Here is a 26,489-nt window from a genome sequence, read left to right on the forward strand (position 1 = left end):
CTATTACTATTATTTTATTTTATTACCATTTATTTTAAGATGGGCTGTTTCCAATCGTGTGAAACTAATCAAACACTATTCATTCAAACTGGATATTCTGTATAATCTTTTTTTCCCTCCAATAATTGCAATGTGCACTGTACACAGTGTATAGTTATCACACTGTATAGTATCATACTATATTACTCACGATCATGGCCATAACCAGTAATCGTTAGTAATCCCGATATGATTGATAAGCGTGGATATGGAATCTTCTCTCGTGGTATTAAGATAACGATGTGAAAACTAACTAAATAAACAGGAATAATTTTAAAGGAGACTGAAGGGAGAAATCCCCAGAAACAAACAAGAACTGAAAGAGGCTGCTGTAAAGGCCTGGAAAAGAAGAATTCAACAGTCTGGTGAAGTCACTAGGTCGCAGGCTTGTTGCAGTTATTGCAAGTAAGGGTTATCCCACCAAATATTACATTTTATTCACTTTAAGTTAATTTAATCATGTCTGTTCCAATACTTTTGCTCACTTGAAAAGTGGGTGGCTTCAAACAAAAGGTGCTCTGTCATGAGTTGTTTAACACATCTAGATGTAAATACATAAAATAAAAGCTGGAATTCTTAACTTTTGTCTCATATTCATCTTTTGAGCTGAAAAAAAAAATATTACTCATTTCATTGGTTTTGTGACGCCATGCCTAAATTTAGTCTAATGTAGTAATTTACAAAAACTCTCCTTTTTCTTAATCTATATTTCAGAGGGAGGGAGGCATAACATTGTATTGCAACACAGGTTTATGTCGAGACTACGTGACTAAATTTCTCAGTTTCAGGACGTTCTGCTCTCTTCTATATTTGCAAATAAAAACATTCCATTCAGTAGTGGTTAGTGACTCAGAAGACAAACACGTTGGAAATGAAGTTTTGCTTCCCCCGAGTGGTTGACGGTGGCAAGCTCTATTTGTGGTTTGCATTCATGCCTAATGTAGCCTTTTTACTTTATTCTATGCATCAATATTCTTGCTCATTTATAAATCTATCTATGCTTTTTTGTAGATAAGTTGTTTAAAAAAAAAAAAAAAATGTCAAACATGGCCAAATAGTTTAATTTAATTTTGAATAAAAAAAATCATGCTCATTATTAAATCAAATGGAAACATGAAATCGGTATATAAATTATTATATTTAAAATGGTTTGTTTTATTAGTACTGTATGATACAATAATAAGGCTGTTTTATTTTAGTTGTACTTAATTTAATCATAATAATTTTATGAAGGTAAAATTATTTTACTGTTTTGTTCCATATGTAAAATTTCAAGAAAATAATCCATGCTTATTTCATTTAAAATTAAAAAATAAATACAAATAAAAAATTCAATTACTATTTTTTAATTGGTTTTCCTTTTACTTTTTTTTTTTACAAACAAAAACCAACAACTAACCAATTAAATGATAAAAAAAAGTGTTCAAAAAAAAGAGAAAAAAAAAGGACATTTGTGTGGTGTTAAATTGGTGGCGAGCATGACTCTTAAAAGTGGTTCATGTCATTGGCAGTATTTACAATAAATGAATTTGAATTTAATCTAATTGGTTTTGCATGTGTCAACTTATAAAGAAAAAGAAGTAGATACCTTATTAAATGTAAAATTTTATTTCAAATACTGCCCCAAAAAAAATCCTCTTCGTGACTCCCCACAGAAGTTAAAATTCCTTACTCTGTGAAGTCCTTCCCATGTTTCCCACGTGTACTCCTGTCATGTAAACCCTTTTCTTTTTAAGAATATGGTTTGTGCTTGAAGCATGGAGACCTCTGGTTTCCCTGCAGTGATGCCAGGGCAGAGTGAAATATATCTACTGTATCTACTTGTGATACGAGAGGAGAACACAACAAGAACGGAGATGAAGGAGATGCTCATTTGTCGTCACGTTTACATTCGGACATGCGGTCGTCGTGGCTTAACAAGAGACGCCCCCTCTCGATAACCAGTTACAACTCCTGTCGTGGTAGTTTATCACCCACAATTGCTCTTCAACCCAACAGCGAGATGTTAAATTGGCGTTCAAAGTGACGTGGAGGAAAATTCCACACATTTTGGCCTGTGTCACAACAGAGAGAGAAGACGCTGCCACCAAGCAAGTTGGGAAATTTGCCTGAATGAGCTGGATTTATACACATGATACAGACTCGAACATGCAGGCCCTTCAAATAGTAGAGGCTCCACTGAATCACACACACATTCACACAAGTCTATTTACAATGTATTCACACACACACAACAAGCACACGTGGACCACCAACAGAGAAACAAATAGGCTGACAGCGTATGGAAAGCCGTTTGAGTATTTATTCGATATCCTTGATATCCAGCTTAAGGTTTTTCTGCGCTTTTGGCATATTAGTAGGACAACTACGTTGCTAGTTTGGCAAAACAAGTTTACGCACATGTATAAATAGAGTACTATACTGTCATGGGGAAAAACATTGGCACCCCTGTATTGTCTATATATATATATATAAAAACAAAAACAAATATTTTGTTATTCAGACATTTAACAAATACAAAGACAGACAGGAAAAAAAAAAAAAAGTTTATTTTTATACAGTCATGGCTAAAACATTGCACACCAGGGAGTGGCAATTTTCTTTAGCATGACTGTATGTGTTGTGATCGTGAGAAAAAAATGGGAGTTAATGAGGAACGCCATGTTAAAAAAATCAAGTGACGCTTAATTCAAGCCATGCGGACATTCCTTAGTTGTATTTATTTTCCTTTGTTTAACCAGGTAAGGCAATTGACAACAGTTTGTCATTTACAATGCTGACCAGGAGGAAATCAAGGGTTCAGTGTCTTGCCCAAGGACAGTCAATCGGGATTCGAACCGCTGACCCTTCGGTCAGTGGACAAACCCCTTCAGTACCAACTGAGCCACAGCCGCCCCACATCTCAAATCGAACTGCATCTATCTGTAAATAAATTATTTTGCCGTCAAACGCCCTCAATATTAGCGTCAAAGTCACTCTGTTTGATGTGTTTCTTTTCACAAAATGCTCGTTTTGTCTGGTTTTTGGTCACAAACGAGTGTTTTTGGTAAAACACTGATCTGATTCTACTGCTGATTACTAAAGAACGGAAAAAGTTAGAAACAAAACTTTTTTTGTTTTCCTGGTGAAAGAAGAGACTACTCTTTCTTTTGATAGGCTTGGTCGGAGAACAATATTCTGCGGGTCTTGAAAGATTACCCAAAATGCTCAAAAACAGATGGCGATGTGGGGAACTGCTTTGAAAACGGCTAGAAAGTGAATGAGTTAACATCTAGCGCTTCACGAGTAGTACTAGTAGCACGCAGACCAGTGCCGTTTTGCCTCACTCGTAACGTAGTTGTCCTACTAGTATGCCAAAGTTGTCCCACGAGTGTGCAGAAATGTCATAAGAGTAGTGGAAAATTTTTCAAGTAAGTCATTCTACTAGTGAGCTTAATTGTCTTACTAGTGAGGACAAAGAGCGGACCAGTACATGGAGCTTAAGATGCATATCAAGTATATAGTATATTGCATAAATGCTCAAATGGATTTCTCTATACAATGTTCCTCGCATGTACCTGATCACCGACAGTGCAAACGTTCCCTGAAGGAGGCTCGTCCTCAATGTCATGCACTTTAAATTCGAACTTTGTCAGGACTGCAGAGCGGTTTGAGAGGCTTGGGGCGTCTACGATGCGTCCCGACATGTCTATGTGCTCTGGTGAGAATAGGAGTGTGAGCACACCCCTGCAGGAACGCCGCGGCCTACTTTTATTAAACGGAGCTGGCTGTGCTTGTTATCATGTTGTGGGCACGCCAGAGACTATTGAAAGCAGTTTGAGCATTTATTGCATATTCTTGATACACAGTTTAAGGTCCATGTACGAGTATGTTTTACTAGTCAAGTATGACAACTCCCGGCATACTAGTTGGACAACTACATTCATCGGTTAAAAATTTATTTTGCATTAAAGTTGATTGCAAAATCTTTTTTTCTGATTACTGTTTATGAACCGATTATTGTTGTTTATTTGACACGGTTTAATAAACTACAGTTAAGCAATTTCACACGAGAGGGAGTGATGTTGTACAGTGTCCTCACAAACCTTTTTGAAACTGAGAGCTACTTCTTGGTTACCAATTAATGCGAAGGGCTACTAGTTTCATATACACCTGTGAGGCTGCTCCAGGTTCAAAAAGATCAATTACAGGTGATTCATGCTACAGATGCAAATAACGATTATTTTCGTAATAGATTAAACAGTATTATTTTATGGCATAAATTAGGTTTTGGTTACTGGTTTCGTCCGTAATATCCGTCACAAAATAGGCAAAAATGTTGATCATTGTTTTCCAAAGTAAAAGCAGATGTTTGCAAATGTCTCATTTGGATGAAACACAAAGATAATCAGTCTGCTTTCAAGGAGCACCAAAGAAATCTGAGAACATTTACTGTTGAGAGCCTGATATCATAGGAGTTGGACAATTCTAAGTTGAACAATGGTTCTAAACGATTAATCGATTATCAAAATAATTGCCCATTAATGGGATGATCAATTAACTGATTAACTGTGACACTTCTAAGTATCACGCAATTGTCAACAAGTGCACAGTTTTGCCTTACTAGTAAGATGTAGTTGTCCTACTAGTGACGACAGAGAGTGTACTAGTCCATCGACCTTAAGATATCAAGTATATCAAGTAATGCTCGAACAGCTTTCAGTCAAGCATTTATTCCTTGATATCAATCTCAAGGGCCATGTACTAGTACACTAGCGCAGTAGAAGACCCACGAGGGCGCACTACTAGAATGCCTGTATCTAACTAGTAATATTTCTTCCACTACTATATGACACTTCTGGGTTACAAGTAGGGCGACTACATTACTAGTGACGCGAAACCTTTAGTGGGCATTTTGGTACTATTAGTAGGGTCTAGGTCACTACTTGTATGCTACACGTGCCTACTAGTTGGGCCGAGTAGTGTTACTAGTTCAGCATAGTAGTTTACTACCAAGATATAATTGCATACTTGTGGAAAAATGTTACTAGTAAGAGAGTAATTCTACTTGTGTGCCGAATTGTCATTAGTGAAGACAAAGAGCGTACTCGTACATGGACCTTAAGCTGGATATCAAGTACACTGGACCACCGCAAACTCGCGGTTCGGCACTTGCGGATTTACCGATTCAAGAGATTTTTATTCCCATTTTTTTCCATCTTTTGGTTGGAACCAAACCTGAAAACACAATATTCCCGCTTATTCAAGAATTTGATGCGTAAAAGAAAAATATTTGAAATTATAATGGGCATCAACTATCCACAAATGTACGCTATTTATGGTCGGGCCCAGTCCCTATCCCCCGTGAATAGCTGGGCCCCACTGTAATGCTCAAACGGCTTTCCATAAAGCCATTTGAGCATTTATTTGATATCCAGCGTAATGTCTTACTAGTAGGCCAAAAGTGGCACCTGTAGTGGGAAACCTTACGAGTAAGACAGTCGTTCTACTAATGAGCTGCAATGTCTTACTAGTGAGGACAAAGAGTTTGCTAGTACATGGACATCAAGGATACGGCATAAATGCTCAAATGGATTTTCATTTTGCGTTCAAACTTCACTTGCAGAAACATTGACAAAGTAGGTTTACTGGAGTCAAATGATCTTTTATGTTGCCTTATTTCATCATCCATGGATATCTTTAAAACCGCCCAAACTGAAGCAGCACACATGCACGGTGGGCCACAAGTCCACAAAAGATGACGACTCCTGTCATCATGTGACTTAACACTCAACATTTAGGCTAGTGTGCTTTTGAATGATAAGTCTCCAGGACAGACAGTCTGTGAGAATGGATGTAGTAATCATAATGTTGCTCCCACTTGGAAGCTTAATTTCCTGCTTAAAGCACACAACTGAACTGCACAAAGGGCATGCCTGTGTGAGCACAACTGCGAGGAGCATGCGGCCAGTGCAACGGTGCTTGCTGGCTAAAGCAGAAGTCGGATAAAGTTCAGCGACTGGATTGCGCTGCAGATTGTCCGGACAGCAAAAAAAATACAAAACAAAAGAAGATGGTCCCTCTTCCGTTAGGATTTCTTATCGGTTACAATCATGCAGTGTGTTTTTTCGAGGGAATAACAAGTAAAGCGACGTAAACTCCCATCGCACCCGCGCAAATTTGGTATACGAGCAAGTAAGGATGTGCGCGCGTTCGAAACCCATACTGCATCCTGGAGCATGAAGGTGGATCCTGAGTCCCTGACGCACAACAATCACCAAAATACAAAGTGCACAAAGTCCCCCAACGAAGCCACACACCTGCTGATGGCAACAATCTTGGAACACGGACAGCCAAGGCAAGAGGTGGAGCAGAGTGCACAGTAGGGGGAAGTGTGCTCAGAAGTGGAGGACACCTCCTTCCACCCCACAAACAAGCACATCAACTCAACAAGTCTGCCTGGATGTTGCCTGCAGATGACAGTTGAAGAGGGAGTGGTGGTGGTTGGTGCAACAACGGGGGACAAGGGGCAGGGATACGGGTGAGGGAGGGCGTGGTCTCCTAGTGTGACGTTGAAGGCTAGCCGGCGAGCTTGCTGGTCACCAAGGACGACTTCCTCTGTGGCAGGTCTTGCGGCGTGGGGATGTGATCGCCGGTCACCAGGTTCTTGTCGGGCCCCGCCACGGGAAGCTGCTTGTTCTTCATCTTTGCCTTGGCCATGTTGTAATCGCCGGAGTCGAAGTATTTTTGCTGTGCGACAAGAAAGGCCGGCCATGTAGCGAACTGCGCTAAGTCAATTTTTTACCACCACATTTGCCTATACGAGAGTTACAATATTGGAAACAGCATTTGTACACCACAGCCACAATGGAAAAACAAACACTTTTTATATTAGACGTACAGTGGTACAGTGGATATACGAGTGCCCAAACCTACGAGCTTTCCGAGCTACTAGCCAATACGTGTAGATTTTTTGCTTTGTATTGCAAGCCAAAATTTTAGTTACAAGTGAGCTTCAGATACGCCACCGCTCAGGTAAAGTCGCCCTTGCACATTGAGCCGTTAATGGAATGGGACAAACGACAAACTGTCGAAAGCACAAATTCACAATGAAAACACTCGCAAAGAGTTCCCCACACTGAACTGAGTGGTAAACGGCCAACCTGACTGACTCCTGCTCCTGACGTCCCTGACGAGGCCACACCCCTTAAAGGAAAACATTAACACATGAAGTATTGTGTGTGTGTTTATGTTCATTTGCTTTTTAACATCCCCTCGCACATTAACCTTCCCTCACACATTGTGCTCATTGTCATCACTTTTCTTCTACACTTATCCGGGAAATTCTCTTTTCTCCTCCTGCCTCAGTGAGTCCTTGCTGTTGATTTCCTACAGTGACGGTCATCAAATAATAATAATACAAAAATGAAAAATAGAAAATAGTTAAAAGTCACCTCTCTCATGCTACAAATGTGTCTTACCCCTTTCTGTAGCCGTTTCATGAGGAAGTCAGGGCCGCCGGGCCGCTGACCTAGACAGGGGTACTTGGCCTTCAGCTTGGCTTCCTCGACCTTCACCGGGTTGGCGTTCTTCTCCTGGGAGTCCTGTGTGAACAAATCCACACCCTCATCAACACATATTTCAGTCAACGTGGAGCAAAGAGGGAGACTTTTCACAAACAGCTTACTTATGTGATACGGGGACCATTTACAACAACCCAGAAATTCCAAAGATGTAAAGTACAGCTGCAAGAACATTCCAAGTTGTCGACTCCCAACCACCACATAACATCCATCTATCCATTTTCTATTGTGCTTATCCTTGTTAGGGTGTTAGGGTGAGCTGGAGCCTGTCCCAGTTGACTTTTGGTGAGAGATGTGGGGGACACTATGAACTGGTCGACAGTCAATGTAGACAAACAATCATTAAAACTCACATTTAGACTTATGGACAATTTAGGGTCACTGGTGACTGAGTCAATCCCAGTTGACTTTTGGTGGAGAAGCTGGGTACACGCTTGGACTAGTCACCATCAAATGGCAGGACACATAGACAAACAATGGACTGGTTTCTAGTTAATATCAATTCACACTCACCTTCACAAGTCAACAATTTTAGTCTTCAATGAAGCTAGCGTGTACGTTTTTCGAATGTTGGAGGAAAAAAAACAAACAAACAAAAAAAACCTGCACAAGCTCAGGAAGAACAGAAACACAGGAGGCCGAAACTCAAACCCAGAACGGCGCCCTAGTGGTTAGCATAGCTGCCTCACAGTTCCAAGGGTCAGGGTTCAAATCTCCCCTCTGGCCTTCCTGTGTTGAATTTGCATGTTCTCCCTATGCTTGCGTGGGTTTTTCCTCACACATTGCAAAAACATATTAGCTTCAATGAAGAATCTAAATCAGGGCTGGGCAACTTAAATGATGGAGGGGGGATAACAATTTTTCATCTGCTATACCAAGGGTCCACACAGGACCGCACACTTTCTAACCAGATACATGACAAAAATGCCATTTTAAATATGGACAAAATGTGTACATATATCTGTTTTTTTTTTTTTTTTTTTTTTTAAACTTATGCCTACCTTTTCCAGAGGGAAAACCCGTTGCTAAAACGCGCCAGCCGAAATGTGTCCGCTGTCTTCTCTCGTGTTGTGACAAAATCTGAGACCCCCCCAAAAAACTGCGACGAGGAATTAACCAGGGGGTGAGATAGTTTTCCAATTATCAAACTGGATTTTTCATTTGTTGGTCAATGACATCTGTATTTCTAAATAGTACAAGGAGTATCGATTCAATTGTGATTCGCTAGTCATTTGTTACAATGCGATTAGAGATTGAGGAGTTAGACGGAGAGTCCCAGCTCTAATAAGAATTTAGTGATTCCGATTCCATTATCGATACTGCTTATCGATCAGATTCCTGATCGGTTTGCTTATCGACTTTCATTGGGTGATGGAATGGAATAATACAAATACTATATGATACCATTATCATTATATTTATCATCATATGACATGATAATGACAATATTTCCTGTCAGGTTGATGCTAAATTTGACGTTTTCATGTACTGTTTCACTACGTTATAAGCTACAGTGACATAATTAACACCAATTTCCAGTTCTTAAGGCAACCAAGGCTTTTGAGTGGTTTAGCGAGTGGTTTAGCGGCTGTTGCACAAGACAAACGAGTCTGATGAGCATCGGGTGGCGAGTGAAACCGGTCACCTGGGCCAGCAGGACACACCTAGTACGGCTCAGGTTAGAGGTTTTGTTCCATTGTTATGCTACTTTGAGACAATTGAAGAAGATATAAAGGTGGTGTTTAGCTGTTCGAGTCCAAGCAGATCTCAGTGCAAGCGAGTCTTGCTTGTTCTGGGATTAAACAAGTGACTCTGGAGGACACCGAAGCCAATGAACCAAGTCCCCAAGCGATTATAGGGTGGGGTTTGCTGGTCCATGACGAGAAACTTCCTGGGCAACATGATCTATCATCAAGAAGTGTTAGACCGTGTTATGTGCTAGAACATGAAGATACTGACGTTATTGTAGCACTAAAATCTCACCACACACTTGATTATGAGATTCAACGAAGGTTATGTTGCTAGTAAAATGACACTGAAGGTTTTCTTTAATGAAGGCTGACAACAGTAAAGACTACAGAGAGTTCAGTGTCCATAACAAGGCGACACCAGCATGGATGCACTGTGCTAGACAACAAATTTCAACCAGTTTTTAAATATTCATCTTCATCATTACCACTGCTTTTACTACGTATGGTGACAATTGTGCCTTAAGGCTCATGGCGCATAGGGTAAGATGTTCCCAGGAGGGTAGTCCAGTATGCAGGTTCACTATGTTCTGAGTTTACTTCCCCAAAACTCGAAAACTGGGATCATTTAGGTCCAGCTAATTCAGCTGAACTGAATTAGTTCAATAACGTCTGATTATGCTCACCTTGAGCTAAAATTGTCCACAGCCACAATCAAAATAAATCATCAATGGAGCCCCGATATGTCGATTCACCATGGAAACGTCAAGTTACTTACTTCCCCCTTGGAATTGGAGGTGCTAATGTGGGCAAATAGTGATATGAAAATACATTCTGTAAAAACAACAACAACAAGTAACACTGCTGTGACAGTGAAGGAAAGAGAAGTAATTGATGCATGAGTGATTGTGGAAATTTCAATGCATTACTATTTGATGCACATATAGGAATATATTTTGAATAACACCTGGTTTTCATTTATGTGCAATCCAGCGTCTAAAAACGTACTTGGAAGTCGTTTAATTAAATATTTATTTATTTATTATTATTATTTATTTTATTAATATTTATTCATTAAGACAGTCAAGGCATATTTTGCTTGGCCATGATTGGACCTCCATAAGATTTTATTCATACTAATTGACATTAACTAATATAGTAAATATGCTTTGCAGACTGATAGATGTTATTTACATTATTTATCATCTGTTTTTGAATGTATTTGGATCAGGGCATTTTGTCGCAGCATATTGAGATATTTTGTCTGACTTCAAAAAGGTTCTATTTAAGTGACTTAATTAATGATTTAACAAGAGAGTTAATTACTTCTTTACACAGGGCCAGGTTGCTTTTTAAGTTTTTTTCCCTGATTAATAAAATCATTTTAAAAATGCATTTTGTTTACTTGACATTAAAGTGGAAGAATTATGCAAAAAAATAAGAACTGGAGAAGGGGCAAACACTTTTTCACAGTAATGCACGTGCTACTAGTGAGACAAAAATGCACTAGATGCCAACTATGTGCTACTAGTACTACCAGTGACATTTAGTGCTTCCCTAGTAGTAATGGGGGCATCTTGTATTAGTAGCACAAAGATGTCAACGAGTTAAGTTTTGTCTCACAAGTAACTTGTGGTTGTCCTAATAGTATGCCAAAGTTGTCCTACTAGTGGGCTGAAATATGATGACAGATGTGAAAAAAATACATAACTAGTAAAACAGTCATTGAACTCGTATAACCTACTAGTTCTCGGACGGCTTTCCATAGGGCTGAGTGTCCATAACACGGCAATACCTGCATGGATTGGACTATTTAAAATAATAATTTATATTGCTTTGACATTGTTTGGTGGCAGTTATTACTTAAGGATCATGGCTAATGAGAAAATAGGTCACAAAAGCTTACTGGCATTGTGTTTTTCTTGTTGTTTTAGGGGGGAATACAACTTTTAAGACAACTGAAAGGCTCCAGGAGGACCAATGAGGCCTGGGTAGCCGCAGCTCGGCAGCCAATGACACAAGAGACCATCTTATGTTGTTGCTGCAGCAAAAACGAAGCACTTTGGAGCACAACAAACAGCGTTCCGTGCAGCTGAATAGGGAGCAGTTTTAACAGTCCGCAGCAATCAACGTGACAACGACGTCACACGAGCTTGTGCTCGCTTGACGTTAGCCACCCCTGGCTAGCCTAGCACGCGGTAGGTTAGCCCACAATAGATCAACAGCAGCCACAAACCCACCTGTTTTTCGTCCTCGTAGTCCAGCTGAGTGTCCGAGTCCAGGTTCTCTGACGACATTCTGTGAGTGTGACGGGACGAGCGGGTGGTCCGGTGGCCAGAAAAGCCAAAATATTGTTTAAAAATAATAACCAATGAAGGTACCGTTTGACGTACCTGAACACAATCTAATCTCTTTTCTGGAGACACGACTGCTCCCCAACAAAAATGGCGTGGACATAAATGACATCATCGATAGAGGCGTGTCGTAATGATGAAGGACACATACAGTAGCCAATGGTAAAGCATAATTTGCCCGGACAGGAAGATGATTGACAACCTCTTTGTCAAATCGACAAGCAACGTTGAATCTGAAGGCATTGCGGACGCGTCCACACAATTATTAAAAAAATAAAATAAAATACCATTCACTTTGATTTACATATTGTTCTTATCTATTTCATGGGCGCATCAAATGAAATATAATGAAGAGACATGGTGACATACGTGTCATTATCTTGTACTGCCTGAAAAAAAAGCAACGCCCCTATTTCTTGATTGGCTATTTTTACTGTCAATCACACACGTTAACGGCAGCCGTTTTTTTCACATTCAGCGTTTGGCTCACCGATTCGTAACAATTTTCAACTAGATTAACTATTTGTACTGGTAAAATTCACCATCCTACTGTGACAAATCTTTCCTGTGTGTGTTTAGTTTTAGCTAAATATACAAATGCTGAATTAAATTACAGCCTTATTTCTTAAAGATTTGCTATGATAGCTAGCTATTTTACGTGCTAGCTAATTCATTTGCTAATCTAACGCAATCCAACTAATCATCCTCAAGATTCAAATCTTGATTTTTCTTCCAGATTTTTGCTTAGAGAAGACATGGCATGTGTGCAACAAGTGAGGACATCTAAGGTAAATGTAATCAATAACATGACTTTCACAGCAATGTCTGTAAATGACCAAATCTGAAATGAATCATGAAAACTGATGCTTTTTTGACCTTCTCAGCAGTACTATTAAATCCACAACACATTATTCAAGTGTGTATACAAATGTATATTCTAAAGTGTTGTAAAAAAAAATTATAGTGAAGTGATACAGTGCAATACAGTAATCACCCCATAAGTGAAAATCCGCAATGTAGAAATACAATCCCCTATTCAAATACAGCCAAGGCATGTTTTTATAGAATTTACAGGATTTAATTTTTTAAAGGTCTTTAAACACTTTCTAAACAATACAAACACATTTAAACATATATATTGAGAGCGATAGCAAGAGCAATGGATAACAAAAATATTGTGCAAACAGTAAAAAAAAAACTTGTAAAAACTGTAATTACACTTAAAAAAAATCCGCAGTATAGCAGGAACGCGAAGGATGAACCGTGATATAGCAGGGGATTACTGTATGTTGAACAGTTGCCACAGTTACCTTGAAAAATTAACCTAGTTACTTTACTGATTACTTGATCTTAAAAGTAACTTATTTACTTGACTGATTACTTAATTTACTTGGTAATGTAGACCACACAAGAATAACTTAAATATGAGTGTAGTTGAAGCCACATTAAATGAGCAACTTCGTGTAGACTGACATGCCAAATAGCCTCCTTAATATATACAAGCACACCATTCTAAGTACACTTCTTGTTCATGTAAGAGAGAAGGAAGAAAATGAGAAAAAGCAGGTCTGAGGTGGAAGCAAGGAGGTAAGAAAGGCAGAAAAGCAGATGTAAGTGACTAAAAAAAGTATGCATGAAAAAAGACGTAATGGAAGGAGTGAAGGAAGGCAGAACAATAGGTTTAAGTGAAGGAAGGAAATAAGCAGGTATGAGGGGAAGGAAAGCAGGAAAGGGGTCAGAAACTTTGAGGGAAGGAAGGCTTTCAGGAAAGAAAAGTTGACAAGAAATAGAACAAAATGAACAAAATTTCAAGTATACATACTCTGGGCCCACGTGTATAACACAGCAAAGAAAAGACAATTGTAGTATGATTGGCATAAAACGTGTATAGTCTGGTGGGGTTGTCTGAATAAGCAAGTTTATGTTTGTTCCACAGGACACTCAGGTTTTTCCCAGTCAGGTTGAGTCCGAGCTGCAGTCTATCTCTGTCATCAAGAGTCTTCTGGCCATTGGTGTGTCAGGCATCATGTACCTGCGAGGGATTTTTCCAGAGAAAGCCTACGGGAGCAAATATGTTGATGGTTGGATGTCAGCCTTTCTTCATTAGTCTCTTATGCTTTTACTCCTCAAGAAAGAAGGAGCAACCTCAATAAAATGGTAAATTTTTCATTAACTGTATATTTACAGTCCATATCAACAAGTTTCTTCCCACAGATCAGCGAGTGATGATCCTCAGAGAGGAGCGCAGTTGTCCCGGTGCCTGTCAGATTGTTGAGTGGTAAGCGTCTGCATCTTTCTTCTTACAAACAAGAGGCGGGTCAATATCACTACAACATGTGTTTTGTCTCCTCATCAGAATTACTCAGTCATCATCAAATGTCTCCGAATAATAAAATTCAGAGGCCTTAATATAACTGGCCAAACATTTGCACACATACTAGTACAATGATAAGTCTCTTTAAATGTTTTTCCTCAATTTCATTACTTTTTTTTTTTTTTTTTTTTTTGCATTGGCTGTACATGATTTTGGCATGTCCTACACACTCCTCTGCTAACTACAGCCTGTTCAATAAGTGGTTAAATGATACAAAATATTTTTTTACATGATTTTATTGTCCACAACAATTTATTTGATTGAGTCATTTTCATCAGGTATATTCTATTTTCCTGATCATATTGAACATTTTGCATATGTCCCTGAAATTGCTGTCCAGCCTGTCATGATTGGTAACTGCCCCATAAGGGCCTTTCTTATTGGCCTGGAGACTAGTTGGCAACCTGATGACGACTCGATTCTCCGCTGTTTGCAGAGATGTCTCCTGGAGACTAGCTGCACTGCCAGGGAGTTGCGGTGAAATTGAACATGTTTGATTTCATAGGAGACCTTTTGGCGACTCCTTTCTATGCTCACTATAGAGAAAAACCTAGCTTAATCTCACAAAACAGCTATAAATCATCACCAAAATCTATATGGACATCTCTACTTAGTGGATGCCCACTTCAGCCTCGAGAAACTATCAGAACGATCGCCTCAATATTTTGGATTTTATGGAGGTTAAGGATTTTCCTCTCCATATGCTTACGATATAGAAAAAGCTTAACCTTGCTTCATGTCACAAAAACTGCCATCAGTCGTCACCAAAATTTAGATTGACAATCCTTATCTGATTTAATGAGCCATTCGGAGTCTCACAGTATGTACATGTAACGTACGTACATACGTGTTGGTGTACTTAAGACTTGCACAGATTTGAGACACTCAACTCAGTTTTGTTTATGGAGTACTTGGAAAAACAGTCACAGCTATAACAAAGTGCTGCACATAAAGATTGAACATGAATAGAATGGAAAGCCTTTATTATCATTTTATGGCACAGATACAATGAAAGTGGGGTTATAAAAACATAAATCACCACCAATAATGAAACAGTAATAATGACGAGGATATGGTACTGTCAGGATCAATGTTCTCACGGTTCGATTGTTTCTTGGTCCTCCATGAGTGACCTGAGCTTCGTGATCGCAGCGGCTGGAAGTGGATGGACTATTGAATATACACTACCTATTACACAACCCCACGTTATCACACGTTTAAAGAATTAGGTTATTTTTCCATCAGATGGCGCCCCAGTAGCTTGAAACAGGCGGACACCGGCATTTTTTACGCTGCCTAATCTTTCCGCCCAAAATGCGTAATGTGTTGCAGTGCATTTGGTCAGTTTTTAAACTAACGGACTTTGCTCGCTACTTGCGGTTGTTTTGAGTACCACTTTCTACTACCATTTCTGCAGATTTTGTACGTTAAATCCGGAGTCTGTTGGTTCTGGGACCGTTAAATAGATGTTTTACTGTATATTCATTATTTGGACAATCACATCACCAAGTGTGCCATGCTCTGAATGTCTTGCTCATAACGTGTTGTCTTGCTTCCTTTTGAAGGATTGTGGGATGTTTTGACGCCATCCAGATGAAATATGTAAGACACATTCAATGATGTGCATTGTTTAGGATAAAGATTTGTCATGTAATCTTGGAAATTAGTTCACATTTTGACATCTTGCATTGTATCAATCTCATTTGTTATTCCCTCCCAGCTACAGACCGTCATTATGTCTGTAAGTATGCTTGCTTGTTTGTGTGAAATTCTTAGGTATACTAGTGTATTATGGTAACTACTATAATTTCTAGTGTATAATACACTCTCGAGTATTATACTCACCCCTAAAATCCACCCCAAGTCAGGAAAACCCTTCTATCTATGTCTAATGCACACCATTGATTTGCTGCTATCCATGCTCAAAATGTGAAGTATTATCTGTATTTTATTAGGTTTTTCAAAGAAATATTCTGCTCTGCGTGCATGTGCTGTCCTAATTCAGATTTTTTTATAATACAGTAGTATATTTAGTCTTACTGGGTATGTTGCGACTGGGTGCCATGTCGGATGTGCCTTGCGCTGAGTGGGCAGGTACAAAATAGTCGAGTGCTCCCCTCGGAGTCCACAGTGTGGATGCATCAAGTCGTTGGTTGATAGTTGGTATATAGTCCACAGGTCGTTGTTTTTTTTTCCTGGTCGTTGTTTTGCAAGATGCTAGCAGGAAGCTAGCAGCTGGACGAGCTAGGCGTGGGAGTTAGCAGCAGGAGCTAGCTAGCTTAGGTAGCAACACAGTAGCGATCCAAGAAGGAATGAGTTCTAAGTAAAACGTCTTAAAGTTAGCCAAGTGGCGTTGCAGTGAAAAGTAAGCAGTAATTTACCAGATATATAGTAAAAGTGTAGCTAGCGTGTTACACTGTACCAATGTTACGTGTTACGTATGTGACCCGGAAGTTCATTCATTGGTGCCCGAGAGGACGTCATGATTCTCGGGTGAGCGGTGGAAATTTACTGAATTATATATAAGTTTGCAACATTAAACATTACATATCATATTGAAATGAAAGTACACCTTTTTCACAACCCTTAGGTACTGGGATACATTTTTACAATGTGAAAGAATGTTTTCATTTTCCTCATATCTATGTATAATGTGCTCTATACTTGATGAATTTTTTGGGGAAAAAATGCGCATTATAAGCGAGAAATTACGGTAATTCAAGACAGATGTTTGGATTACATTTTCTTGCCCTTCTGAATCAATGTCAGTAGTAATTTTACTGAAGTTCTTGCACTCTTGCAGGTCTCCTCAGACCCTGATGATCCGCAGGTAACGTGCTTCCAGCGTGATGACCCAACAAAAAACAATGTTGAACACTTAACAGGATTCCTGCACGTGTCATGGGTCTGCTTTCAGAATGTGACAGAGTTTTATCAATTCAGGATTCAGTACAACACAGAAGGGGCACAAATGGACTTTGAGAGGTGGGTTTCGTCATTAAAAACAAATCTGTTTTTTTGTTTGTTTTTTTATCGGGAACATGACATACTGTAAAAACATGCAAGATAACCAGACATGTCCACTGTCTGCTCTTTCTTGTTCTCCTTCTTTCAGCACCCAAAACAAGAATTTTGTCACGTCGTTTGGCAGCACGAAGAAGGCCAGCAGCCTGCTGGTGAGGAAGCTCTACACGCTTATGCAGAACCTCGGCCCTCTCCCCAACAAAATCTTCCTCAACATGACGCTGACCTACTACGATGCTGGTAAATGGCTCCAGGGAGGAGATGTTTGTGCCAAAGGTTATGACAATATCTACGGTACAAGAACAAACTGTTGTTTTAGGTTGGCTTACTGACACAACAATAACAAGCATCAGTATACAGTGTTGCCTTGAGATTAGAGTGATCTGCCTTCTAAGTTTTTCGAGGTACTAGTCATCATTTGGCTGCTTGTTTGCTTCGACTTATGAGCACAAACTTGAGCAGTGTACTCAACTCAATTCACTATTAGCTGCAGTTTGGCAGGTAGTGAATAATTCTTCATAAGAGGCTTCAAGTTGATACATACCCCTCTCAGTTGAGGGGTTACTGTTAAACTAAACAAAAAACAACCAAAACAACTCTGCCTTAAGAATGCCCCCGCTACCTTAATGCTAACCCATAATGGGAAAACACCTTTGGCGGGCTATTGGATGGCATCAATAGTTGTGGTGTGATAACCCTTTAAGCAACAGATATTTAAACTTAAACGGTAGAGAAGCATGACAGACAATATCACAATACTCACAATTATATTATTTCTTCTTTGTGAAAATGGCTGATATTGCAGGTGACTGAATTCTTAAGAGTTGTGGTGACTTACTCGTTTCGGTCTGTATTACTATATTAAATTGCCCCCACCCCAATGGCCAAGGCGGGCACACCAGAAGGAGAGCACAATGAATTGAATTGTAACATTAAATCATGATGAAAATATTTTTTTAATTCTTTACAAGCTATTTGATAATGTTATTCCTCTGTTTTGATAAAGTACAATATTATAGATTGATATTTTCCTGATTAAAAAAAATTAATTCAAATTTTTTTTGTTCTTTTTTGGGGTGGCTGGGAGGGATTGATGGCATTTCTATTCATTTAAGTGGCAAAGAAAATTATATTTGAGATGTGTGTTTTGAGTTACGAAAATACGAGCATGGTCTCAGAACGAATTAAACTCGTATCTTACGGCACCACTTTATTAGCAAAAGAAAATTCATTCATAAAAATAAACGTGAAACAGATAACAAAATGGTCTCATTTTCTTTCTTTTTTTTAATCAGATGTGAAGATGAAGCCACATGCAAGTGGTCTCTCACAGACACAGTTTGAGAAATAGCTTGAGAAATTTACTTGGTTGTTTAATTTCACACTTGATGGGAGGACAAGCACTCCAGAAGCAACAATTTATATGACATAAAAGTGTTCTGTATCACCTTTGCACTTACCATGTTTTTTTGCTATTGTACTGTACATTTCTCTTTAGCTTAGCTGTTAGCATGACTTCTCCTTCTTCAGCTGTTCTCTCTTCCTACTCACTGTCGCATGATTAGCTTCTTACGCCTCATCCTACTTGAGTGATAATGATACCTGCTAGAAGGGTGGGAGCAGCCTCACAGGCTGAAAGGACAGTGTTAAGCCACGCTAGCTAGCCGGCCGCAGCAGCTTAGAGCCTTGCATTTCTCCAGTAGTTCCCGAGTAGATGGGAAATCCACATTTGAAGTAGCACTGTAACAAGGGGCTGGAATTTTCTTAAAAAACAACAACAACAAAAAACAAACATGGAATGAGCACTTCAAAGGCCTCTAAAATCCTACATCACAAAAAAAATCACAAAAAAAACAACAACAATTGATTACTAAAGTAATTGACCTATTCTACTGCCCAAACTGCTCTTCTTGTAAATAAAGTTCCGTTTGCGCTATTTACGTGGAGCTTTTAGGGTAAGTGACGCATAATTGCGACACGGTAATTATGACGCATCGACTTGGAGAGTCTCTCAGAATTTCGGCCCGTATGAGCTTATTGGTTTATATTTTTAACTAAATTTGTCAGTCAATTGAAAAAAAAGTTTCCGAATAGCAGATGAAGTATGAAATGTTGAGAAAGGATGAAGTTCTACTGTTTTAGTCTAATTTGAAGTCATTTTTTGACCACATTTTCTTTAGGCGATATTACTCAAAAACGTTCCCCAAAAGGCCTTTTTTTTTTGACAAAAAAGAGCTCTATTTCTCCGGAACCCATCATTTTGACAGATTGTCAATTTTGGGAAATCTTGTCAGGTTGCTAATTGAGGCCATTGTAACACCGAGGTAAATACGATGATTTCATCCACAAGCATTGTCACGATTTGTCGGTAATCTACGACCTACAGTATACTGCACACCCCTATTTCAAAGGTCAAATTAAGTTCACCTGTGAAGGTACATTTTAGGTTCAGCCTTAAATTGAATCCAAAAACCCAGTATCGCTTTTTGTGTCTCCTTTAAGATCAGTTTGTCTATGTGCTGCACACAACATCAACTTTGCGCAAACTCTGATTTAAACACTGTGTGCTTGTCTCGTCGTCCGCAGTAACGCCGCACGACTACCAGCCACCTGGCTTCAAGGAGGCCGATGGCGACATGCTGGTATTTGAGCGGGAACCGGTGAGACTGACCATGGGCGAGGTGGTCACACCCTTCCACTCGCTTAAACTGGACATGGCCACCGAGAGACACAGGCTGGAGCCGGTGAGTGCCAGTCACGTGACCATCACTTCACACACCGCCGGCCGTGACCAACAGTCATATAGCAGGTGCTTCCTGTCAACAGGTGGAGGAGAACCCTGGCAGGAGAAACAGATGGCTTCTCAAGGTAAAACGTGATGGGAGCCTGTCAGAGGTGAGCTCTCACACACACACTCTCTCACACTCACACAGAACAATCACATGTTCTCTCAGTCTGTCTCTCACTTACACACACACGCACACACACATCTTGAATGAAAAACAATAAACCTCTACTGTATAGTTGCTAATGCCTCCACCTTTAGAGGTCTGTGATTGAAGATGTGGATGACACACCCAAAACGGACAACACAGACAACAATGGTAAAGTCCTGCTTGCTATTACTATTATTATCAATAATTAGGGCCTGTGCAGCAGGTGGTTAAGGCCCTTTTTCGTATTATTTTTATTACTATTATTAATTGTTCTTTCAAATGAGTGACCTTTTTGGCGGCCTCAACAAGCCTGAAAACTCACCAATTTTTGCTAGCGTCAAACTGTATTTTGGTCCCAAAAACAACAGCACAAAAACTCACTCTTTAGCACTTAGTAACAAAACAATGGTTTCAAGGTTAAGGTTTTTCCCCTTCTTTCATCAGCACAAGAAATTGAGCTGAGGTGCTATGAGAAGATGGACACTTGTGAGGTCACCACAGTGAGTGGAACATTATCATCATCACTGCATACACTGTTGTTCAATCAACAACAAAAGGACGATTGACAAGAAATATAGCTTAGCTCCTCCAAAGGGGTGATGCGAATTTTATATTTCAAACTCAGTAATACTCAGTTTCATTGGCTGTGAATCCTACGGTAGCATTAGAGATAAATAGAAGAAGAAAAAAACATCAGCAAAGAAAATTAAAGTAATAATAATTAGTGGGGGAAACAAGGAGTAATTAGTGATACATTGTGAATGTTGATGAACGAAATAGTTAAAAGTTTAAATGAAAAGTGGCAACAAAAATGCATACTTGGAAAGATAGCTAAATAGATGTGTAATTCAAAAGTGGTAAGAAGAAGTGTTCTTCTCAGATGGAGGCCGTCGTGCTAAAGAGGACTTCCGACATGGAGGCAGCCGTGATGACCACCAGGAGTGGACGCATCATTCAACACTACACGGTTAGTGGACTCCTCGCATTTTCCCTTTGCTGTTACAGCTAATCTAGCTAAAGAATTTCATGTTCCGGTACGCCTAGAAGAGGAGTGTTTTTGTGTTACATTAACTAAACAGTTTAGATTTAGAACATAATGCTTTGTGTCAGGATTAAAGCAAGAGGCCACAAAGGTTCGTGTGTAAGAATTAAAGGTGAAGGCTAAAAAGATGTGTGTGTCAGCTTTAAAGCTGAAAGTCCTCAGTGTATTGTGTGATCACAAAGGTCTGTGTAAGAATCAAAGTTGAGGCCATAGAAGTCTGTTTAAAAATACAAGCAAAAGACCATAAAGGTTTCTGTGTCGAATTAAAGCAGAAGGCTACAAATGCCTGTGTGAAATTAAAGCAGAAAGCCACAAAGGTTTGTAGTAAGAATTAAAGCAGAAGACCAAAGAGGTTTGGTGTAAGAATTAAATCGGAAGGCCACAAAGTCTGTGTGTAAGAATTAAAGCTAAAATCACCAAAGTCTGTGTGTAAGAATTTAAGCAGAAGGCCACAAAGGTTTGTGTGTAAGAATTAAACCCAGAGGCTACGAAGATCTGTATGTAACAATTAAAGAAGCAAAGGCTGCAGTGATTCTATATTAGAATAAAAGAAGAATACTACAGGTTTGACTCTTAAGAATGAAAGACACAAATGTTTGTGTATAAGATATAATGCTGAAGGCCTTAAAGGATTCTGTGTAAGAATTAAAGCCAATGGCCAAGACAGGGAGGTTTCTGCAGATAACCAAAGCTGTTAATAAGACTTTCAATTAAGATTAAGACAAGTGCATGATCTTTAATACAGTAATTCTGAATGAGCCTAACACAGGTGCATGTTTACGTTAGCAGCAGACAAAGGGAACGATAAACGCCAGGAAGCAAGCAGCTATTAAGAAAAATACGGTGAGAGGCATGCATTCTTAACTTTATGAACATGTGTGTTAAGGTTCTGTGTTACACATATGTTGAATAAAAAGGCAAACACTGGAAATAAAGCAGCTTTTACAGCAAGATCACGACGAGAGCTCACCATTGCGAGGGCGTGCGAGGCACGCTCATGAAAACCTCTGTTGTGTTATGGATGAGTCACTACTCATCGCTGCCTGCACAGTGGGATGTCAGTTCAGTTTTTAAAATGTCGCCTTTTTGCTCTCAACAGGTTTGTCAGTACGAAATCCCCAATAGTCAGGAGACACCTCGGAAGAAACGCAAGTTCAGCGAGTCCAAAGACAACCTGTGAGCCAAAACACACTTGCCTCCCTTTTAAGTTTGTCAATGTTCAACTGTGAGGTACTTTAAAATGACACACATGGTCTTTATTGTTTCAGCAGCATGTTGTTCAAGGTTAGAAGAGTTTTGTTTTTTTTCGATTCAATTCATGTTGTAATTCTTTGGATTCTTGCTTTGTTGTAGATCCATTTTAAATGTTGACCAAACAAGTTTGACTTGTGCAGATCAGGACTGGAAGTCCAATAAAAGAGTTTTCACTGACTATATATTTACTTTTAAGAATGGAGGCTGAGCTGCTAGTTAACCCATTCAATGCTGTACAAGTACATTTTTCAGTGGATAGGTGTGGGAGAGCTTCTCGTCGAGTTCATCTGTAAGATTCAAACAAACAAACAAACCAAAATAGCGAATGCCAGTAGACTACGTCGTTGCATCGCTTTGGTTCTGAATTGAAGCTATAGATTAGCTTGTCACGTTGATTATGAGGGAGAGAAATGCCAACACAGAAGACGGACAACTTAAGGCACCTGAGTGCCCAAGTTTCTGCTCAATGGGTGAAACCACGCTCTGCTGAAAAATGGATGCTACTTCATCTAGCAACTTTCTTATGCTTAAACATCCCTACTTGTTTGACCCATGAAAATGTATCCACTTAAAGCTTCAAGTTGCAAGACTCTGTCCCACCAGGTCGTCACGGGGATTTCCATGTCGCAACGAATGATGTTAGGGACTCTAAATAATGACACCTAGTTGTTCCATAAATTGAGGCATCCAGGGAAAATTCATTTTCAGAGTGTAGGCATAGCTAGCTAGCTAACTGCATGCTGTAGTGGTACAAATGGGAATAGTAATAATAACTAAGTAACTTGCAATTGCACTAAATGACCACTGAAGCTAACGAAGGCACTGAGGTTTTTAAACAATGGAGGAGGGGTGACTCATGATGGACACCTAAGTGCGTCACTGGGTGCCGTTTAAGCCGCGCCCCAAGAATCCCAGAAAAATGAAATGGCGAAAAACAGTTTAATGCTGTATCTCCACAATTCAGTACTATAGTTTTTACTCTTTGCACGTTTTCAGCAATTATCTTCAAACATATATAATGTATTTAGAAACAAATCTATGATTTCACTTTACAGGGTCTTGGAAATTGGATTCTGGTAGAAACTGTAGTCCAACACTGTTGTTTTGCTCGATGCTGCATGTCTACACTGAACATGCGTGAACATGTTCTTAGTTTTTACCAGAATTTTCTAAGCTATTTTATCCACATCCAGTCCCAACCTGGCTTCTGTAAAGAGCCCCTCAGTTTGCACTCTGTGCCAGTCAGCAAGCAAAAAACTCACTAAACTCATAGCATTTGCATGTGGAGTGATGGAAATGAAGCCGTTAAGTGAAAGTGGATTATATGCGAGCACAAGTGACCTTTGGGCCCGTCAGCAGCCGAGCTGTGTGTTTTTAATCTCCTATTGTTTTCCCGGACAGAGGGACATTTGCTGATAGACTGCCCAAGCCTGCTGCCGATCAATACCGCAGAAAGCCTTTGTGATGCATACCCAAGCAACCCCTTAGCTGTCTGGAGACGGGAGGGGGTGTGGACGTGGGGGGGTGCGTTGGGGTGGGAGGGGAACGACGACTCCATGAAATGGCTGCTTACGGCTTAACGCAGGCATTGTGTGGAGCGCTGCATTTATTTTATTGTCTCTCAGCGTAGTCGTGCGATTTTATTAAGGAGAGAGGCATAAAGCAAAGGGTGTGATACAACAAAGAAATAGTTGGACATGTTTGTGAGGGGTGAAGTGTAACACAACTACACAACCCCCAGTGTGCTTGTAGAATAGAATAAGACTTTATTGGACCCGCCACAGGGAAATTCCCAGTTTTACAGCAGCAAAGTGGATGGTAAAGGCACACTAGAAGAAAATGTATATGTACAAATCTACAACATCAACAGTGTATGTGGCAAACTGTACATGAATAAATAGATAGTAGATAGGAGCTACTGAATGTGAACAGCAGCAAGAATACAGTAGTCAGCAGCATTTTATGTACCCCCCCAAAAAATACTATACATGTATCGATAAACGGTCAATACAAAAGGTGCAATACAGAAGTCAATGTGAGCAGCAGCAGCAATAGTCACCATCAGCAGACAGACAACTGGTCCTCAAAAGTGCATACCTTGGACACATGGTCCTCGCAATAAATGGAACAACTTAGCTTTTTTTTAAACAAATTTAACACATTATTTTTTAAACAAATTAAAAAAATAAAATGTAAACAAATTTAACGTAAACATTTTTAAGAAAAACTAAAACCCTAAAATGTTAACAAACCAATCTCAGTTGATTTGTGAGTACATCTGAGGTGTGAACGTACTAGTGGAGATGTGATATAAGTGTGAGCTCAACTCATTTCCCTACATAACAAGCAGCAGTTTGGGAACAATTCTTCAAAAAGGAGGATTCAAGCTGTTTAATGCCAATCCCGTTGAAGTTCATTGTCAAACTATCCATCTATCCATTCTCTATGCCGCTTATCCTGTCCAGGGTCACGGGTTCGTTGGAGCCTATTTCAGCTGACTGAGATACAAACAACCAACTGTCACATTCAAATGTCAAACTAAACATGAAATAAAGAGAATTACATGTTGTGTATTTAAAAACAAGCACACAACTTTGCCTTAATGCACACAATGCAAAACATAAACCTTTAAGCAACAGATATTTGAACACAAATGGTGGAGCAACAATGTAGACTGATAACATAATACTCAATTGAATTATCGTCTATATGTTTTATAAAAGAAAGTATTATGAAGTGCTGTTTTTGTGATTTAAAGACACATTACAACAATTTTTGGGGGTAGAGAGAACAGATTAATGCCATTTCCATTCATTCCAATGCGGAAAGACGATTTGAGATATGAATGATTTGAGCTATGAGGGTGGTCACGGAATGAATTAAACTCGTAGCTCATGGAACCACTGTGTTTTTATGTTAGACATGGCTTTGGCCAGAACACAAAAACAATAGGTACATTTTCCAACAAATAACGGAGGATAGGCTCCCCCTCCCAGAAATCCTCAAATAGGTGAATTTGTGAGTGCCGAACATTTGGGGGTTCACTGTACATATACTGTATGTAGTCAGCAATGGAACCGCTGAAGAATCTCCTTGTTGTACACACAAATAAAAGCAACCAGCTGGATGGAGACTATTACAGAAAGAGCTCATGTGATGCTCCAATGATATAAACATGAGTGACTTTTAACACCGTCTTCTACTTTTTCCCTTCAGTCCAACAATAGCATGTCAAGGCGTCTCCTTGCCCACAATCCTTCACTCACATATTTCATTTCAGCACACAGCCGTTGCCCACAAATGAATTCTGAAATGAAATTCAGGGACACACGTCCAGCAGGCAGCGCGAGCCGATCAATCAGCTGCGCAAACACGCCAGCCGGCCAATGAGAGCGCGGTGCGGCGCGTCCCAGTCGATAGCCGCGGTCCGGGCGGCCAGCGTGCGGTCAAGGCCTGATGGACAGGCAGCCGAGCTCAGTCCAGGCTCAGTGGAGATTAAAGGCAGCTTCTGTGATTGTGCCTGCAGGGCCTGTGGGCCCCGAGGGGGGGCGCAGGGCCGGGTGGAGGGGCTTGGGGGCGGCGGCAGCGATGCGGTGGACATCCAGCCCAGGAACTGTGACCCCTCTGACATTGCCAGAAGGGCAGCAAATGTTTGCGAGCTGATTAGCGCTCCCCCGCTCGCCGTTAGCGCCTCGTAGGCAGCAAGTGGGCGCACCAGTGAATCTACTAAATATGTCATTCAGATATTCTCATGGAAAAATGCTCCCAATTTTAGGTTTGAATGCACAAAACATCCAAACATCCTTTCTCTAACTATTTATTTCCATTTTCCCTGAGTCAAGAGTCACAGATTACCACTTTTCTAAAAAAAATAATAATAATCCAGTAAAACAAGCGTGCAGAATAATAATGAAATATCTATTATCCACATCAAGCTCACTGAATTGAACTCCATAATGTCAATATAGTGAGTGCTGGAGTTACGTAAACAGATGAAGTCCAAACGTTACATGAGAAATTTAAAAAAATCAAGATTTTTTTAGATAAAAGCAAACAAAGCATATTGCAAAGTATCACATTTCACCCATTTGGCTAAATAATTTAAGACTACCTTTTTGGCTAAATAATTTAAGCCTAACTTGTACTTTTTACTGTACTGCACTTTCAAAAGCAATTGTATTACGTACTTTTACAGTACTAATGACATCCAGTACAA

The 26,489-nt window shown here is 39.7% G+C and overlaps 2 protein-coding genes across 6 annotated transcripts; one reads left to right on the forward strand and one right to left on the reverse strand.

Moving 5' to 3' along the window:
• Positions 1-1,628: 1,628 nt before the first annotated feature.
• ensab (endosulfine alpha b) lies at positions 1,629-11,756 on the reverse strand. The gene is made up of 3 exons (XM_061776658.1): positions 11,530-11,756; positions 7,500-7,622; positions 1,629-6,768 (listed from the first exon to the last, which is right to left on the reverse strand). The coding sequence occupies exons 1-3, from the start codon at positions 11,584-11,586 to the stop codon at positions 6,598-6,600; spliced, it is 351 nt and encodes a 116-aa protein (XP_061632642.1). The 5' UTR covers positions 11,587-11,756; the 3' UTR covers positions 1,629-6,597.
• Positions 11,335-22,451, forward strand: hormad1 (HORMA domain containing 1). Of its 5 annotated transcripts, none has more exons than XM_061776654.1 (16): positions 11,335-11,487; positions 12,380-12,431; positions 13,580-13,724; positions 13,858-13,921; positions 15,583-15,619; positions 15,738-15,758; positions 16,821-16,847; positions 16,935-17,002; positions 17,133-17,281; positions 19,628-19,785; positions 19,868-19,936; positions 20,088-20,145; positions 20,422-20,477; positions 20,858-20,944; positions 21,806-21,862; positions 22,119-22,451. In XM_061776654.1, exons 2-16 carry the CDS (start codon positions 12,399-12,401, stop codon positions 22,197-22,199), a joined length of 1,110 nt encoding a protein of 369 aa, XP_061632638.1. In that variant the 5' UTR covers positions 11,335-11,487; positions 12,380-12,398; the 3' UTR covers positions 22,200-22,451. The 5 variants fall into 5 exon arrangements, with proteins under 5 accessions (XP_061632638.1, XP_061632637.1, XP_061632639.1 ...); XM_061776653.1 differs by lacking the exon at positions 11,335-11,487 and adding an exon at positions 12,092-12,174; XM_061776655.1 differs by lacking the exon at positions 11,335-11,487 and having other exon boundaries at positions 12,098-12,431; positions 21,809-21,862.
• Positions 22,452-26,489: the final 4,038 nt, after the last annotated feature.

This window comes from Phyllopteryx taeniolatus, chromosome 6 (genome assembly GCF_024500385.1).
Source record: "Phyllopteryx taeniolatus isolate TA_2022b chromosome 6, UOR_Ptae_1.2, whole genome shotgun sequence".
Classification (NCBI taxonomy): domain Eukaryota; kingdom Metazoa; phylum Chordata; class Actinopteri; order Syngnathiformes; family Syngnathidae; genus Phyllopteryx; species Phyllopteryx taeniolatus.

What these genes read in the sequence shown, in the direction of transcription:
- hormad1 (XM_061776654.1), top strand. Translation starts at nt 12,399, where the DNA reads ATGGCATGTGTGCAACAAGTGAGGACATCTAAG. An exon ending in GCTGACCTACTACGATGCTG is followed by an intron (nt 17,282 to 19,627) that starts GTAAATGGCTCC and finishes CGTCGTCCGCAG; the next exon opens with TAACGCCGCACGACTACCAG. An exon ending in AGAGACACAGGCTGGAGCCG is followed by an intron (nt 19,786 to 19,867) that starts GTGAGTGCCAGT and finishes TCCTGTCAACAG; the next exon opens with GTGGAGGAGAACCCTGGCAG.
- ensab (XM_061776658.1), bottom strand. Translation starts at nt 11,586, where the DNA reads ATGTCGTCAGAGAACCTGGACTCGGACACTCAGCTGGACTACGAGGAC. An exon ending in ACTACGAGGACGAAAAACAG is followed by an intron (nt 7,623 to 11,529) that starts GTGGGTTTGTGG and finishes TTGTTCACACAG; the next exon opens with GACTCCCAGGAGAAGAACGC. An exon ending in TGAAACGGCTACAGAAAGGG is followed by an intron (nt 6,769 to 7,499) that starts GTAAGACACATT and finishes CTTGTCGCACAG; the next exon opens with CAAAAATACTTCGACTCCGG.